Source organism: Tenrec ecaudatus, chromosome 1 (assembly GCF_050624435.1).
Source record: "Tenrec ecaudatus isolate mTenEca1 chromosome 1, mTenEca1.hap1, whole genome shotgun sequence".
NCBI lineage: Eukaryota > Metazoa > Chordata > Mammalia > Afrosoricida > Tenrecidae > Tenrec > Tenrec ecaudatus.
The window spans coordinates 76039908-76053327 of NC_134530.1; the positions used below are offsets into that span (position 1 = coordinate 76039908).

Sequence of the window (13420 nt, forward strand, 5' to 3'; positions counted from 1 at the left end):
AACCGATTATAAGGATCTACATGTGACCTCCTCCCTGGGGGATGGACAACAGAAAAGTGGGTGAAGGGAGATGTCAGGGAGGGCAAGATATGACAAAATAATAATTTATAAATTATCAAGGGCTCATGAGGGAGGAGGGAGCAGGGAGGGATGGGGAAAAAATGAGGACCTGATGCCAGGGGCTTAAATGGAGAGCAAATATTTTGAGAATGATGAGGGCAATGAATGTACAGAAGTGCTTTACACAATTGATAGATGCATGGATTGTGAGAAGAGCTGTATGAGCCCCTAATAAAACGATTTTAAAAAAGGACTAGAAAAAAAAAAGATTTTGCGTTGTTTGAATACACAATCAATGCTCACGGAAGCAGCAATCAAGAGATGAAAAGATATGTAGAATTAGTTAAATCTGCTGTATAAGACCTTTTGGAGTATTGAGGAATAAAGTTCACCTGACCCAAGTCGTGGTATTTTCAATTGTCTCCTATATAGGTGAAAGTCAGATATTGAATAAGGAAGACCAGCGGAGAATTACATTTGAATTATGGTGCTGGAGAATAATATTGAAAGTACCATGTATTATTAAAAGGACAAAGCAAGTCTTGGAAGAAATACAGTCAGAGTGCTCCTTAGAGACAAGAAGGGAAAGACTTCATCTTACAAGCTTTGGATATGACCAAAGGACATCATGCTTGTAAAGTAGAGGGGCAGCTAAGAGAGGGAGGTCCTCACTTAGATGGACTGGCACAGTGGCTCAACAAAGGGCTTGGGCTTGGAAAGATTGTGAGGATGGTGCTTCATTCTGTTGTACAGAGGTGGCTTTGGGTTGAAATGGACTCAATGGCATCTAACAACAACTGATGCAATTGTAATCACCAAGGAAGTTGCAATACAAATATTGAAAAGTGGCTTCTGCTTTGATATCATACTTGAATATAAGTCGACCCAAATATCAGCCAAGGCACCTAATTTTACCACAAAAACTGCATTAAAAAATGTACTGAAAAACTCGGCTTGTACACGAGTCCATACAGTATATTTTGAAAGTAGACTTATTGAAAAAATCTCGGTCTTCAAATTTATTCAATTCACAGTGACACTACTTGGCAGAGCAGAACTAGCCCTATGATCTTCTGAGACTGTAAATCTGTATGGAAGTAGAAATCCTCATCTTTCAACTACAGATAAACTGGTGGCTTCAAACTGCTGACCATGCTGTTAGCGGCTCAATGCCTAAGTCACTATGCCAGTGGGGCTCCTTAATACAAGACTAAAGGATTTAATAAAAGATATAAATATAAGAAATAAGAATTATGATATATTACAGATATTATATATAAGTATATAACTAATACAGTTATATCATTATAATTATAGTACTATGAGAAATGGAAAAAGACTGATACCTGCATTCCAAAAGTTTGTGGTGTTTCAAAAAGAAATACCAATATCCTTTAATTCCATTTTCCCAAAGACTTTTTGAAACCTCCTTGTGTATGAAATAAACATGTACGTACTCACAAGCACAGTATCTACCAAAAGCTCATCACAAAGAACTGAACCTAAACCTGATGATTGTAAATGTATGCCTGATTATAAAGATTCAATATTTCCCCCTCCAACATTTAAAATTTTAAATTAACTTGCTTCTTTTCCTCTTTCCCCTCTCAGTCAACAACAAATGTCTCACATATTTGATAACTGAGGTTGCTATGAGTCCTGGAGAACAGCAACTATTAATCTTAAAACTGCAACATTTGTGAAAATTCTTTTTTTAAACATTTTATTAGGGGCTCATACAACTCTTATAACAATCCATACATACATACATCAATTGTATATAGCACATCTGTACAATCTTTGCCCTAATCATTTTCAAAGCATTTGCTCTCCATTTAAGCCCTGTGCATCAGGTCCTCTTTATTTTTCACCTCCCTCCCCGCTCCCCTCTCCCTCATGAGCCCTTGATTAATTATAAATTATTATTTTGTCATATCTTGCCCTATCCGGAGTCTCCCTTCACCCTCTTCTCTGTTGTCTGTTCCCCAGGGAGGAGGTCACATGTAGATCCTTGTAATCAGTTCCCCCTTTCCAAACCACTCACCCTCTACTCTCCCAGTATCGCCCCTCACCCCCTGGTTCTGAAGGCACCATCCACCCTGGATTCCCTGTGCCTCCAGCTCCTATATGCACCAGTGTACAACCTCTGCTCTATCCAGGCTTGCAAGGTAGAATTCGGATCATGGTAGTTGGGGGAGAGGAAGCATCCAGGATCTGGAGGAAAGCTGTATTCTTCATCAGTGCTACATCGCACCCTGACTGAGCCATCTCCTCCCCTAGACCCCCTCTATGAGGGGATCTCCAGTGGCCAACAAATGGGCTTTGGGTCTCCACTCTGTACTTCCCCCTTCATTCACTATGGTAAGTTGTTATTTTTTTTGATGATGCCTTATCCCTGATCCCTTTGGCACCTCGTGATCACACCGGCTGGTGTGCTTCTTCCATGTGGGCTTTGTTGCTTCTGAGCTAGATGGTCACTTGTTCACCTTCCAGTCTTTAAGACCCCAGAAACTATCTCTTTTGACAGCCGGGCACCATCAGCATTCTTCGCCACATTTGCTTATGCACCCGTTTGTCCTCGCGATCGTATCATGGAGGTGTGCAGCCAATGATATGATTTTTTGTTCGTTGATGCCAGATAACTGATCCCTTCGGGACCACACGATCACACAGGTTGGTGTGTTCTTCCATGTGGGCTTTTTTGCTTCTGAGCTAGATGGCTGCTTGTTTATCTTCAAGCCTTAAAGACCCCAATCACTATCTCTTTTGATAGCTGGGCACCATCAGCTCTCTTCACCATATTTACTTGTTCATCTGCTTTGGCTTCAGCAGTTGTGCCAGGAGGGTAAGCATCAGAGAATGCCAATTTAATAGAAGAAAGTATTCATGCGTTGAGGGAGTGCTTGAGTAGAGGCCCAAGGTCCTTCCGTCACCTTAATACTAAATCTATAAATATAGGCACATAGATCTATTTCCCCATCCTCATATATATATTTGCATGTACATGTCTTTGTCTAGACCTCTATAAATGCCCATTGCCCCCTAGCTCTTTCCTCTATTTTCCTTGACTTTCCTCCTGCCCCACTACCATGCTCCGTCCCCACCTGGATTACAGCTATACCTCTTCTTTATGTAACATTACCCTTGATCATTCCCTACCAGGCCTGCCACTCCCCCCGAAAATTCTTAAAATACAATGCATTCAATAAAATACAATTCATATACTGGCTGCTATCCAAGTAAGCAAAGAAATATTCTTACCAATTATATTTTCCAAGTTTTAAATTTTTTCCTATTATTATCTTTGTTCCATAATTAATACTTGGCATTAATGTAAATACTGTGTATGACTTCTTTCAGGCCAGTAAGTAAGTATTCGGTAAATTATTACTCCCGGGCACTCATTGACACCCTATGGGTTTGAGAAAAGGTGAAAGCTCTCAAAATAGAGTGTAAAACTAACTCCAAAAATTAAAATAATTAGAAATTTGAAAACATGCTATATAGTGTTTCTATTTACATGCCTAGCTCATTTAAAGCAATTCTATTTTTTAGTCGGAGACTGCTTTAACTTGAAAAATGGCTTGCTTTTTAAAATAAGTTATTATTACTAAATATCACACTTATGTCAAGTGTGACATTAACATTCATATTTCACTGAGACAATAACAACACTTAATTTTCTTTAATTTCTATGCAATTAAGAAACTCACACTGTCTTCCACATCTCCAGTCTTCCAGCCTTTTAACAGCATTTTAGAAACAGGTATCTGAAGTTCATTCTCTAGAATTTGTTTAATCTCCCCTGTATAAATAAGAAGAGACAAATATTACTAAGACAATAATGCAGTCAAATTTTGTCCATATATAGGACTAACATTAATATTTGGAATATAGTGTAATCAGTGGCATTTGTCTGATGAATTAATAAGAAAATTTTCTGTACTACAAACTTCAAATCTACTTGAACAAACAACATGGTGCCCCTTTGAAGAACTCAGGCTTCAGTACTAATTCTGATGACTCCTCGATTAATTAATTAGCTAGTTTATTATTAACTGTATAACTTTCTCAAAGAAACATGCATCTGCGACTAAGGGGGCGTTGAAGAGAGACCATTCATTTCAAAGCAATCAACTGGAAATTCCTACTGTGTTTTGGCATATTATAGGAGTAGCAGGTAAGGAATAAAACTTATTAGTAGTAGTAGTGAGGAAAAAGAGATTTGGGGATAAATATATGGGTTGAAATCTTACCTTGAAGAAACCAGTACATTTACTTACTCTTAGGGTCATAATATTATCTAGCTTAACTACCTCCAGAGTCTGAAGGCCTGATGATCAGTTTCAAAAGGTCAAAGCCTTAAATAGCTGGTGGAACACAGTTCTACTGCAGTACAGTGGCTCACCGTGAGTCAGAATGGTAACTGTTAGATGTGCAAGAATGAAATAAGATAAGAGAAGAAAGTAGCTAAGAAATGAAGTCAACGTTTGTGAGAAAATTCCATTAGTCTTCTGTTTTCCTACAAATTTTCTGAAGTCCTCTTACAATAACCTTGAAGATAATTTAAGTTGTGTTAAAGAAAATTTCAAATAAGCAAAAATCGTGTTGGATTAAAAATAGAGATGGCTCTGCAAGAAAAATGAGACTTAAACCCAGCTTGAACTATAGCTACGGACGCAAAGAGGGCTACACCACGACAGAAATAGAATACCCTATTTAGTGAAGACACAAAGCTCAAAGGTGGAACAGGAAAACAGACAAGGTGTTCATGAGAAAACAACAAGTAATCAAGTATAAATTTTCAGTATTCAAGTATAAATTGAAAATATCAATCAGTTGATATATTTTATTATATTGTTTTCAGAAAACCAGTTAATAAAAATATACATTTTTAATTGCTTGTTATTAGGTTGGTACTTTTCCATAATTTTAGATTTAAAAAATCCAACCACACATATAGTAAGGGCATTAAGGTGAGGGTGGGAGAGCAGATGATACATTAAAGAAGAAAAACAGTCCCAGGCTAATAAAGGAAAGGAAAGTTTAGGTTATAAAAATTCTATGATAGGACAATTGGTAAGTAAGCAATGCTACAATGTAAACAGTCACTGCTTCAGTAACACTTTTACGTCCCTAAAATCCACATGGCTATGATATACTATACTTCATTCTTACTGCATTTAACTAGTGATTTCTTTAAAATTGGGCTTCTACCTGCCTAAGAAAAATATGGTCTATATAATTTTTGTTTTCTATAATAGTTTTTATCTGGTTTTGTTATTAGAGTAATGCTGGCCATATACAAAGAATTAAGAAATGTTCCATCTTTCTCTATTTTGTGAAAGATTAGTAATATTTCTTCCTTAAAATTCACTAATGAAGGAATGGCAGAGAAGGGGGGGAAGGGAGACTCCGGATAGGGCAAGATATGACAAAATAACGATGTATAAATTATCAAGGGCACATGAGGGAGGGGGGAGAGGGGAGGGAGGGGAAAAAAAAAGAGGACCTGATGCAAAGGGCTTAAGTGGAGAGCAAATGCTTTGAGAATGATTGGGGCAGGGAATGTATGGATGTGCTTTATACAATTGATGTATGTATATGTATGGATCGTGATAAGAGTTGTATGAGTCCCTAATAAAACGTAAAAAAAGAAAAGAGGAGAAAAAAAAAGAAAATGATTAGGGCAAAGAATGTACAGATGTGCTTTAAACAATTGATGTATGTATATGTATGGACTGTGAGAAGAGTTGTATGAGCCCCTAATAAATTATTTTTTTAAAATTCGCTAATGAAGCCATCTAGGACTGAATCTTTCTGGGAAAATTTTGATTTTCAATTGAATTATTATGTAGAGATATTGAGATGTTTTCCTCATGTGTTAGTTGTGACAAACCTGTACCTTTTAAATAAGTTTCCTAATGTATTTCATTTAACTTTAATAATGACATAAATATATTGCTATTTTTGTCTTGCTTTGCCTTTTATTGAAACTTTTATTAAATATATCAAAATATAAAACTATTGTTTCTGACATATCCTCCATGTAGGTCTATCTACTTCTGAAGGTAGCATCTCCACCTACCTAACCCATGTTTATTCAATCTGTATGCTGGTGAAGAAGATGTGGCATCAGGATTGGAGGAAAGCTTATTAACAACCTTGACACAGTCTTGCTTGCTTAAAGTAAGGAGGACTTGAAGCACTTGCTGATGAAAATAAAGGATTGTAGCCTTCAGTATGGATTACAACTCAGTGTAAAGGAAATCAAAATAATAAATGGTGAAAAGTTTGAAGTTGTCAAGGATTTCATCTTACTTGTCTCCACAATCAAGAATCAAGGACACAGCAGTCAAGAAATCAAACAATGCATTGCATTGGGTAAATCTGCTGCCCAAGACCTCTTTAGAGTGTTGAGAAGCTGGGCGGTTACTTTGAGCACTAAGGTGCACCTGACACAAACCATAGTATTTTTCCATTGTCCTGCTCTGTTAATTTTAATATCTATGTTAATTCTAGGTAGATGTAAATTAATTTATCTACACCTTATGGGTTAAGGATTCCCAGCTTCTTTTGTATAACTGGTCATTTTTATTAGACATCAGAGATTTTGTTGTTTGCTTGATATTTATGTATTCCTATACCGTAATTTTTTGCAAATAACAGGTGCTTTTACATTTGTTTGCCAATTGCTTCCTCCCAGAAAGTAGTTTTGTAAATGTGCTATAGTGATTTTTTAATATATATAGCAGCATGTATGTATGTAAGTAAGTAAGCAAGCAAGTAAATAAATAAATAAATGAGGGAGCATTTGGCAAACAAATGTAGAAGATGCATGTTATTAGGGAAAAAAAGTATGGGTAAACATTCTTGGGCTGCCTTCTAGGATGCATTTAAATTACTTGGAAACTGTACTCCTCTCAGGTCTTGCTTTTATGATTCAATGGCAACAAAACAGTATTTAATCTGGGAATACTAGGGATAATAATATCTTACAACTGAGACAAGGGTCTTCAAAGTAATCTCTCTAAATGCTCATGAATTATAAGGTATTCTATTTTGGCTAGTAGGACCAGGTAGTAAGTACTCCAGCACCATTTCCCTTCAATCCTTTTGGGTCATATTTTAGCTTATTTAGGTCTGAGGGCAAATCCAGTTTTAGTTATTCCATCTTGGTTGAAAGAAGTGGAGAGAGGGAAAAAATTAAGTTCTCTAACTTGGTGTGAAAACTTTGATTATTACTTTAAGCGTATTCTTATTTTCTATGAAAGCATTTAAACCATAAACCAAACCCCAATTCCGATCAAGTCTATTCTGTGTCAGGACTTCTGGCAAAAGGTGGAAGATTCTAGCTATCTAGATTCTCTACAAAAGCTGTCTAGATGACACTGTCTAGATTCTCTACAAAAGCTCTAAGAGACCAAATGGAACACATACAGATGACAATCAAAGAATAAAGGAATAAACAAAAAAGGACAAGGAATAAAAGAAATGGATTACAAGCCAATTGAGAAGAAGCTAAGCAGAAGCATCAGAGGTGGAGGTAGAAAGAATTGGAGAATTGTCAGCTGGTCTGACATAACATGACCATCTTGAACTTTTCCAAGTAGTAGTCAATTTAGGCAGCAACCTGATAATCTGCTTCATTTGATCAGGACAACAGAACCATGCACACGCATGTGTGCCCCGTCCCACACACATAGCTGGTGACCAGAAAAATGTGATGCTACCGTTATCCCCCACATCCTCATGGCCAGTTCTTCTTACAACTGTGGTTGGTGACAATACTCCTGCACAGGACCTACTCTATCTGAGGTTGGAGCCATGTCCCTGTGGACCAGCACTGGGTGCACCTCTTCTAATGAAAGCACAAGAACTCTGCCTTATCGAATAAGAATACGAAAGGCCTGACATTTCTGGTCTGCCTTCAGCCACCCCTGAGAGGGCAAGAACTCCTTTCCTAACCAGTGGATCTACCCCCAGCTATACCCTCTGGGCCCAAGAGAGATCCTTCTAGACATCCATTTTAAAACGAAGACAATTATAAAGTAAAAAGAAAGAATAATGAGTATAGTTACATAACTTGTTTGTGCAGACACTGCTTTAAACATGGGGGGGAATTGGTAAATTATAGGATAACCTCAAAGAAAATAAACCTCCTAATCAAAATCACCAGAATAAACTAAAGACCAAAGAAAAATTGATGCATTTGAACTGTGGTGCTAGAGAAGAATACTGAAAATACCATGGACTAAAAGGACAAACTAGTCTGTCTTAGAAGAAGTCAGGCCAGAGTGCTCCATAGAGGCAAGGATGGCAAGGCTTCATCTTACGTGCTCTGGACATGTTGTCAGAAGAGAGCAGTCTCTGGAGAAAGGCATGCTACTTGGTAAAGTGGAGTGGCAGAGTAAAAGAGGAAGACCCTCAACTCGGTAAGCTGACACAGTGGCTAAAAGACTAGGCTCAACATAAGAACACAAGGATGGTCCAGCAGTTCATGCTGTTGTACAAAGGGTTGCTATGATTCAGAACCCACTCAACAGCTGTAGCAATAATAACCAAAATAAAAAAGGAAAATCTTCATCTTTTAATAAACACTAAACCAACATCAATAAAGAAAATGACAGAACACACAAATAAATAAAGCACAGAAAATTAAGTGAAACAAAAACCCACCAATATCACATAAAACATACAACAAAATAACAGCAAAAGATTCATGCCTGTCAATAAATACAAATGAATTAAATATGCCAGTCAAGAGACGGGTTAACAGAATGAATAAGAAAATCGAGTCCATCAATATGCTATCTACAATAGACACACCTTAGCACAAAGACAAAAAGAAACCAAAAATCAAAGGATAGAAAGATATATATAAAGTTAATGGCAATCAAAAAGACAAAGAATGTCAAAATTAATTTTTGATAGAATAGATACTAAGGCAAAAACCAGGGTATAAAGAATCAGGGTATAACAAAGAAGGGCAATATACAATGATTAAAGGGTCATTGAGCAAGAGGACATCGCCACAATAAACATCTATGTACCCCGTGAAGGACTAGCAAAATCAATAAATCAAGCACTAACAAACTGAAAGAAAAAATAGCAATTGAAGGAAAAAGTACACCCATTTTAAAAGGAGACTTTAAAACACATTTTCAAAGGACATAACAATCAGAAAAAATTCAACAAAGATACAGATGAACTAAACAACACAACCAGCAAACTTGGCCTTATAGACATACACAGAACACCCTATTTAACAACAGATTACACAGTTAATCTTTTAAAATGGGTCAAAACTCTTTAAATGGGGAAGATACAGTCTGTTTAAGAAATGGGTACTGGAAAAACTAGACTTCCAGGAAAATGAAACATGACCCATATTTCACATCAGATACAAAAACAAACTAAACTCAAGCTGGATCAGAGACCTAGATGTAAAACTTAGAACTAAAATATCAGTGAAAAACCAGAGACAAGCAGAGGGGCCCTAGTACACTTCAGATACAACTGAAAACACCAAGATGAAAACCTATATGATTGTGATCTCTTAAAAACAAGACATATATTGCATCAATAGTTCATCCAAAGAGTAAAATAAGAACCCCCAGACTTGTAAAAAATATTTTGGCAAAAACATATTGGACAAGGGATTAATCTCTAAAATTTATAGAAAATTCAACATTTCAATAAGAAAAAGTCAAGTAATCCAATAAACGAAGACATTCAGGTAACCAACAAGCATAAAAATATCTTACTTCATCATTAGACATTTCAGAGATATAAATCAAACAACAATGATATAACCTCACCTATAAAAGCAAAGCTTAAAAAAAAGGTAAGACAAATGATTGTGAGAATGTGTAGAAAGTAGAACCCTTATACATTGCTAGTGAGAATGTAAAATAGCATGGTAACCACTAAGGTATCAATTCACTGCCATCAAGTGGATGCATACTCATTAACGACCCTATAGGACAAGGTAGAACTGTGAGTTTCCAAGACTTTAACTCTCTCAGAGAGGAGAAAGTCCCATCTTTCTCCTGAGGAGCAGCTGGTGGTTTCAAACTGCTGACTTGGTGGTTAGCAGCCCAATGCATAACCACTATGCCACTGGGGAAAAGGAAAAAGAAAACAGAAAATGGTCTAGGAAGAAAACCTCTGGATAGAGGTATAAGCATAGGTGTGCACATATGTAAATACATTAATTCATAAAAAATCGAGGTACTTGCCTATGTACATATATTTATATGACAATACACTGAGGTAGTAAACAGACTTCAGGCCTCTGGTCATACCCTCCCTCAATGCAAGAACACTTTGTTCTAACAAACTGACATTATATGATGCTGAAGACAAAATGGGTGCATAAGCAAATGTAGTGAAGAAAACTGATGGTGCCCGGCTATCAAAAATATATAGCATCTCTGGTCTTAAAGGCTTGAAGTTAAAAAAGCGGCCATATAGCAGAAAGGCAACAAGCCCAAATGGAAGAAGCACACCAGTCTGTGCGATCATGAGGTGTCATCAGATCAGATAACAAGCATCAGAAGACCCAAAACAAACAAACATATTGTTGAGAACCAGGGGGGTCAGAGCAGAGCCCCAAAGCCCATCTGTAGACAATGGGACATCCCCTCACAGAGGGGTCACAGGGAAGAGATGAGTCAACCAGGGAGCAGTAAAGCACCGATGAAACACAATATTCCTCTGATTCCTTGAGGAATTCCTTAACTTGGTATATATCCTAGAAAAATAAGAGTCAGTACACAATTAGATATATGCTTATTCATGTTCATCACAGCAATATTCACAACAGCAAAAATAAGGAAGCAACCTAAATGCCTATCAATGAAAGGATAAACTATTGCACATACACACAATGAAATACTAGGCAAGGTTAAGAACAACAATGAATCTGTGAAACACACGGATCAACCTGGAGGACAGTATGGGGGGTAAAATAACTCAATCACAAAGAACAGCAAATATGAGACCTCTATTGTAATAAGTCAAGAGATGGGTTTTAGACTAAAACTAAAAATTCTTTAATGGGTACTGAGAAAGGGAAAAGAAGGGCAAATTACTGGCTAGAGGGCAGTCACATATTTGGTTGGGTGAAGGAGAAAGCAGAATACAGTAAAAAAAAAGTCAGAAAATATTGGTGGCAGGGAAACATTGGGAAGAATACTAGAGTTAAATAAAAGAGGTTAATATTAAATATACAATCTTATAATAACTGTAAGTGAGTGGGTAGATACCTGGGCTGAATGGGTATGGGAGGGAAAGTGGGAGTATACGCACAAATATAGATTGATAGAAAGATATGAAAAAAGTTATTTGTATATATCTATCTATGGGGAGAAAGATGAGGCTTTCTACTTCTATAAAGAGTTACCATCTTAGAAACCCACAGGGCCTGTCCCTATAGGGTCGCTATGAATAGAAAACAATTCAATGGCAGTGAGAGATCTACCCATGAGGCAAATATAACCATGAATGTGGAAGAATTAGGGTGAAAATTATGAAAATTTCTCATTGTCATGGAGTCAACTCTGACTCATAGAAATCAACGGGAGTTGTGGAAAGTTTCATCTTGCACCCTTGCAGAGGCTGCTGTGCTGACTTTGCAGTTAGCAACCCAACACATTACCCACTATAACACCAAACTTCTGAGGCCCAGCCAAACACCTTGAGAGAAAAATTGGACACAGAGACTTAGAAGCACAGTCTCAGGAGACTCCAATGTCAATTGGCGTAGTATAGTCCACGGAAACAATGTTCTACATCCATCCTGCTTTGGTAAGTAGGGAGTGAGGTGTTAAAAGCTCACGAGCGCGCAACTAAGGTAAAACTACTATTGTTTCCCCACTTCAAGGAAAGGAGTGATGAAAATCAAAGACACATGAAAGCAATTACTGTACATACTTGTATATAAGCTGAGTTTTCAACACATTTTTATGCAGTTTTTGTGGTACAATTAGGCACCTCAGCTGATATTCAAGTTCGCTTATACTTGAGTATATATAGTAGTCCAAGCGGCTAATGGACTACAGAAACATCAGTCTCTGCAACGCTGAATCTAGCAGTAGTAAGTAGATGGTGCTTGGCTCTAAACTGCTCTAAAGAGAATCACATTATAAGGTCTTGAAAGAGTGAGAAGAAAACGTGGCTCCAAACTCAAAACCAGAAAAAGATTAGCCTTGGTGACCAAATACACACTAAAGAAACCCTCAAGACTATGCCCTTAGTCATCCTTCCAATTTGGAAATGGCTCAATTTTCAGTCAGAGAAATCTAAAGACAATGACACTACACACCCTTAAAACACTAACCACTTGAGATCGAAAGGGTGACATTTACTATTGAATACTTTTTAGTATTCCATTTGCTCTCAACTCTTGCTATAATAGCTATCATGTGTCTTGTTTGTTTAGTATAAGATGAGAATGTATGAGAGAGAAAACACATCTTTTTCACTAGAGAACAATTAAAAAGTGGTGACTGTACCATGTCAAAGGCAGAAAACTTCTGAGACTTAATCAAGTTCCAGCTTTCATAAATTTCACTATAATTAATTTAATATGTACTTTTTTGTTAATTCTGTCTACCTTCCAGTATTATAACACTTCTCTTTTGTGATAGCTTGGATGGGCCAGCATTCTCTCATAATATGATCCAGCATAGTGTAGTCAACTCCAGTGATGGGATTTTCCATTAACAGTCTTGATACAATTGAGAGAGGTTTCCTTTGTGTTGTAACCTATTCTTAGTATAAACTGACAGTGTGCAGAAGCCAGCTCATTTCTACCAATGGACCTTAATCCTACCTCTGGTTCATTGACCTCAGACTGTATCACCTGCCAATCCCATGAGCCATCAACAGATAGTCAACCTTGGATTCAATTGGCCAACTTCAGATTCATTCAGCTCTGTATTCACCAGCCTGTTTCATCTTCCTGCCTCTTGTTCATCAGCTCCTGCAGCTACAGGAGTCGAGAGATGCTTTCCATTCAAATCTGACCCACGGACTTAAACCAGAATGGACTTACCACTTCTATAACTATGTAGTAGTGAGACACAACTATGAGCCATGTCTTGATTCACATCTTTCAATAGACATACACGTACAAGCGTCACGAGTTTTGCTCCTCTAGAGAACCGTTCATAACACCCTTAAACCAGTATGTTTCCATTCCCCCTGCTGTTCTTTGTGGTATTGTCATACCTTTACTGCTATATACTTTAAAAATCAAACACATGGTCATTGCTTAAGCTACAAAGTGTCATTTATCTATTAATTTAATCAAAGTACTTTATATCTATCTAAAGAGTTAAGCATTTATAACCTT

The 13420-nt window shown here is 37.1% G+C and overlaps 1 protein-coding gene across 1 annotated transcript in view; it reads right to left on the reverse strand.

Annotated features, from left to right (window-relative positions):
- FAF1 (Fas associated factor 1) overlaps window positions 1-13420 on the reverse strand; it is a 504460-nt gene that overhangs the window by 318469 nt on the left and 172571 nt on the right. The window contains exon 5 of the mRNA XM_075555846.1: window positions 3774-3865. Coding sequence (XP_075411961.1) covers window positions 3774-3865 — 92 coding nt within the window. The remainder of the gene's footprint in view (window positions 1-3773; window positions 3866-13420) is intronic.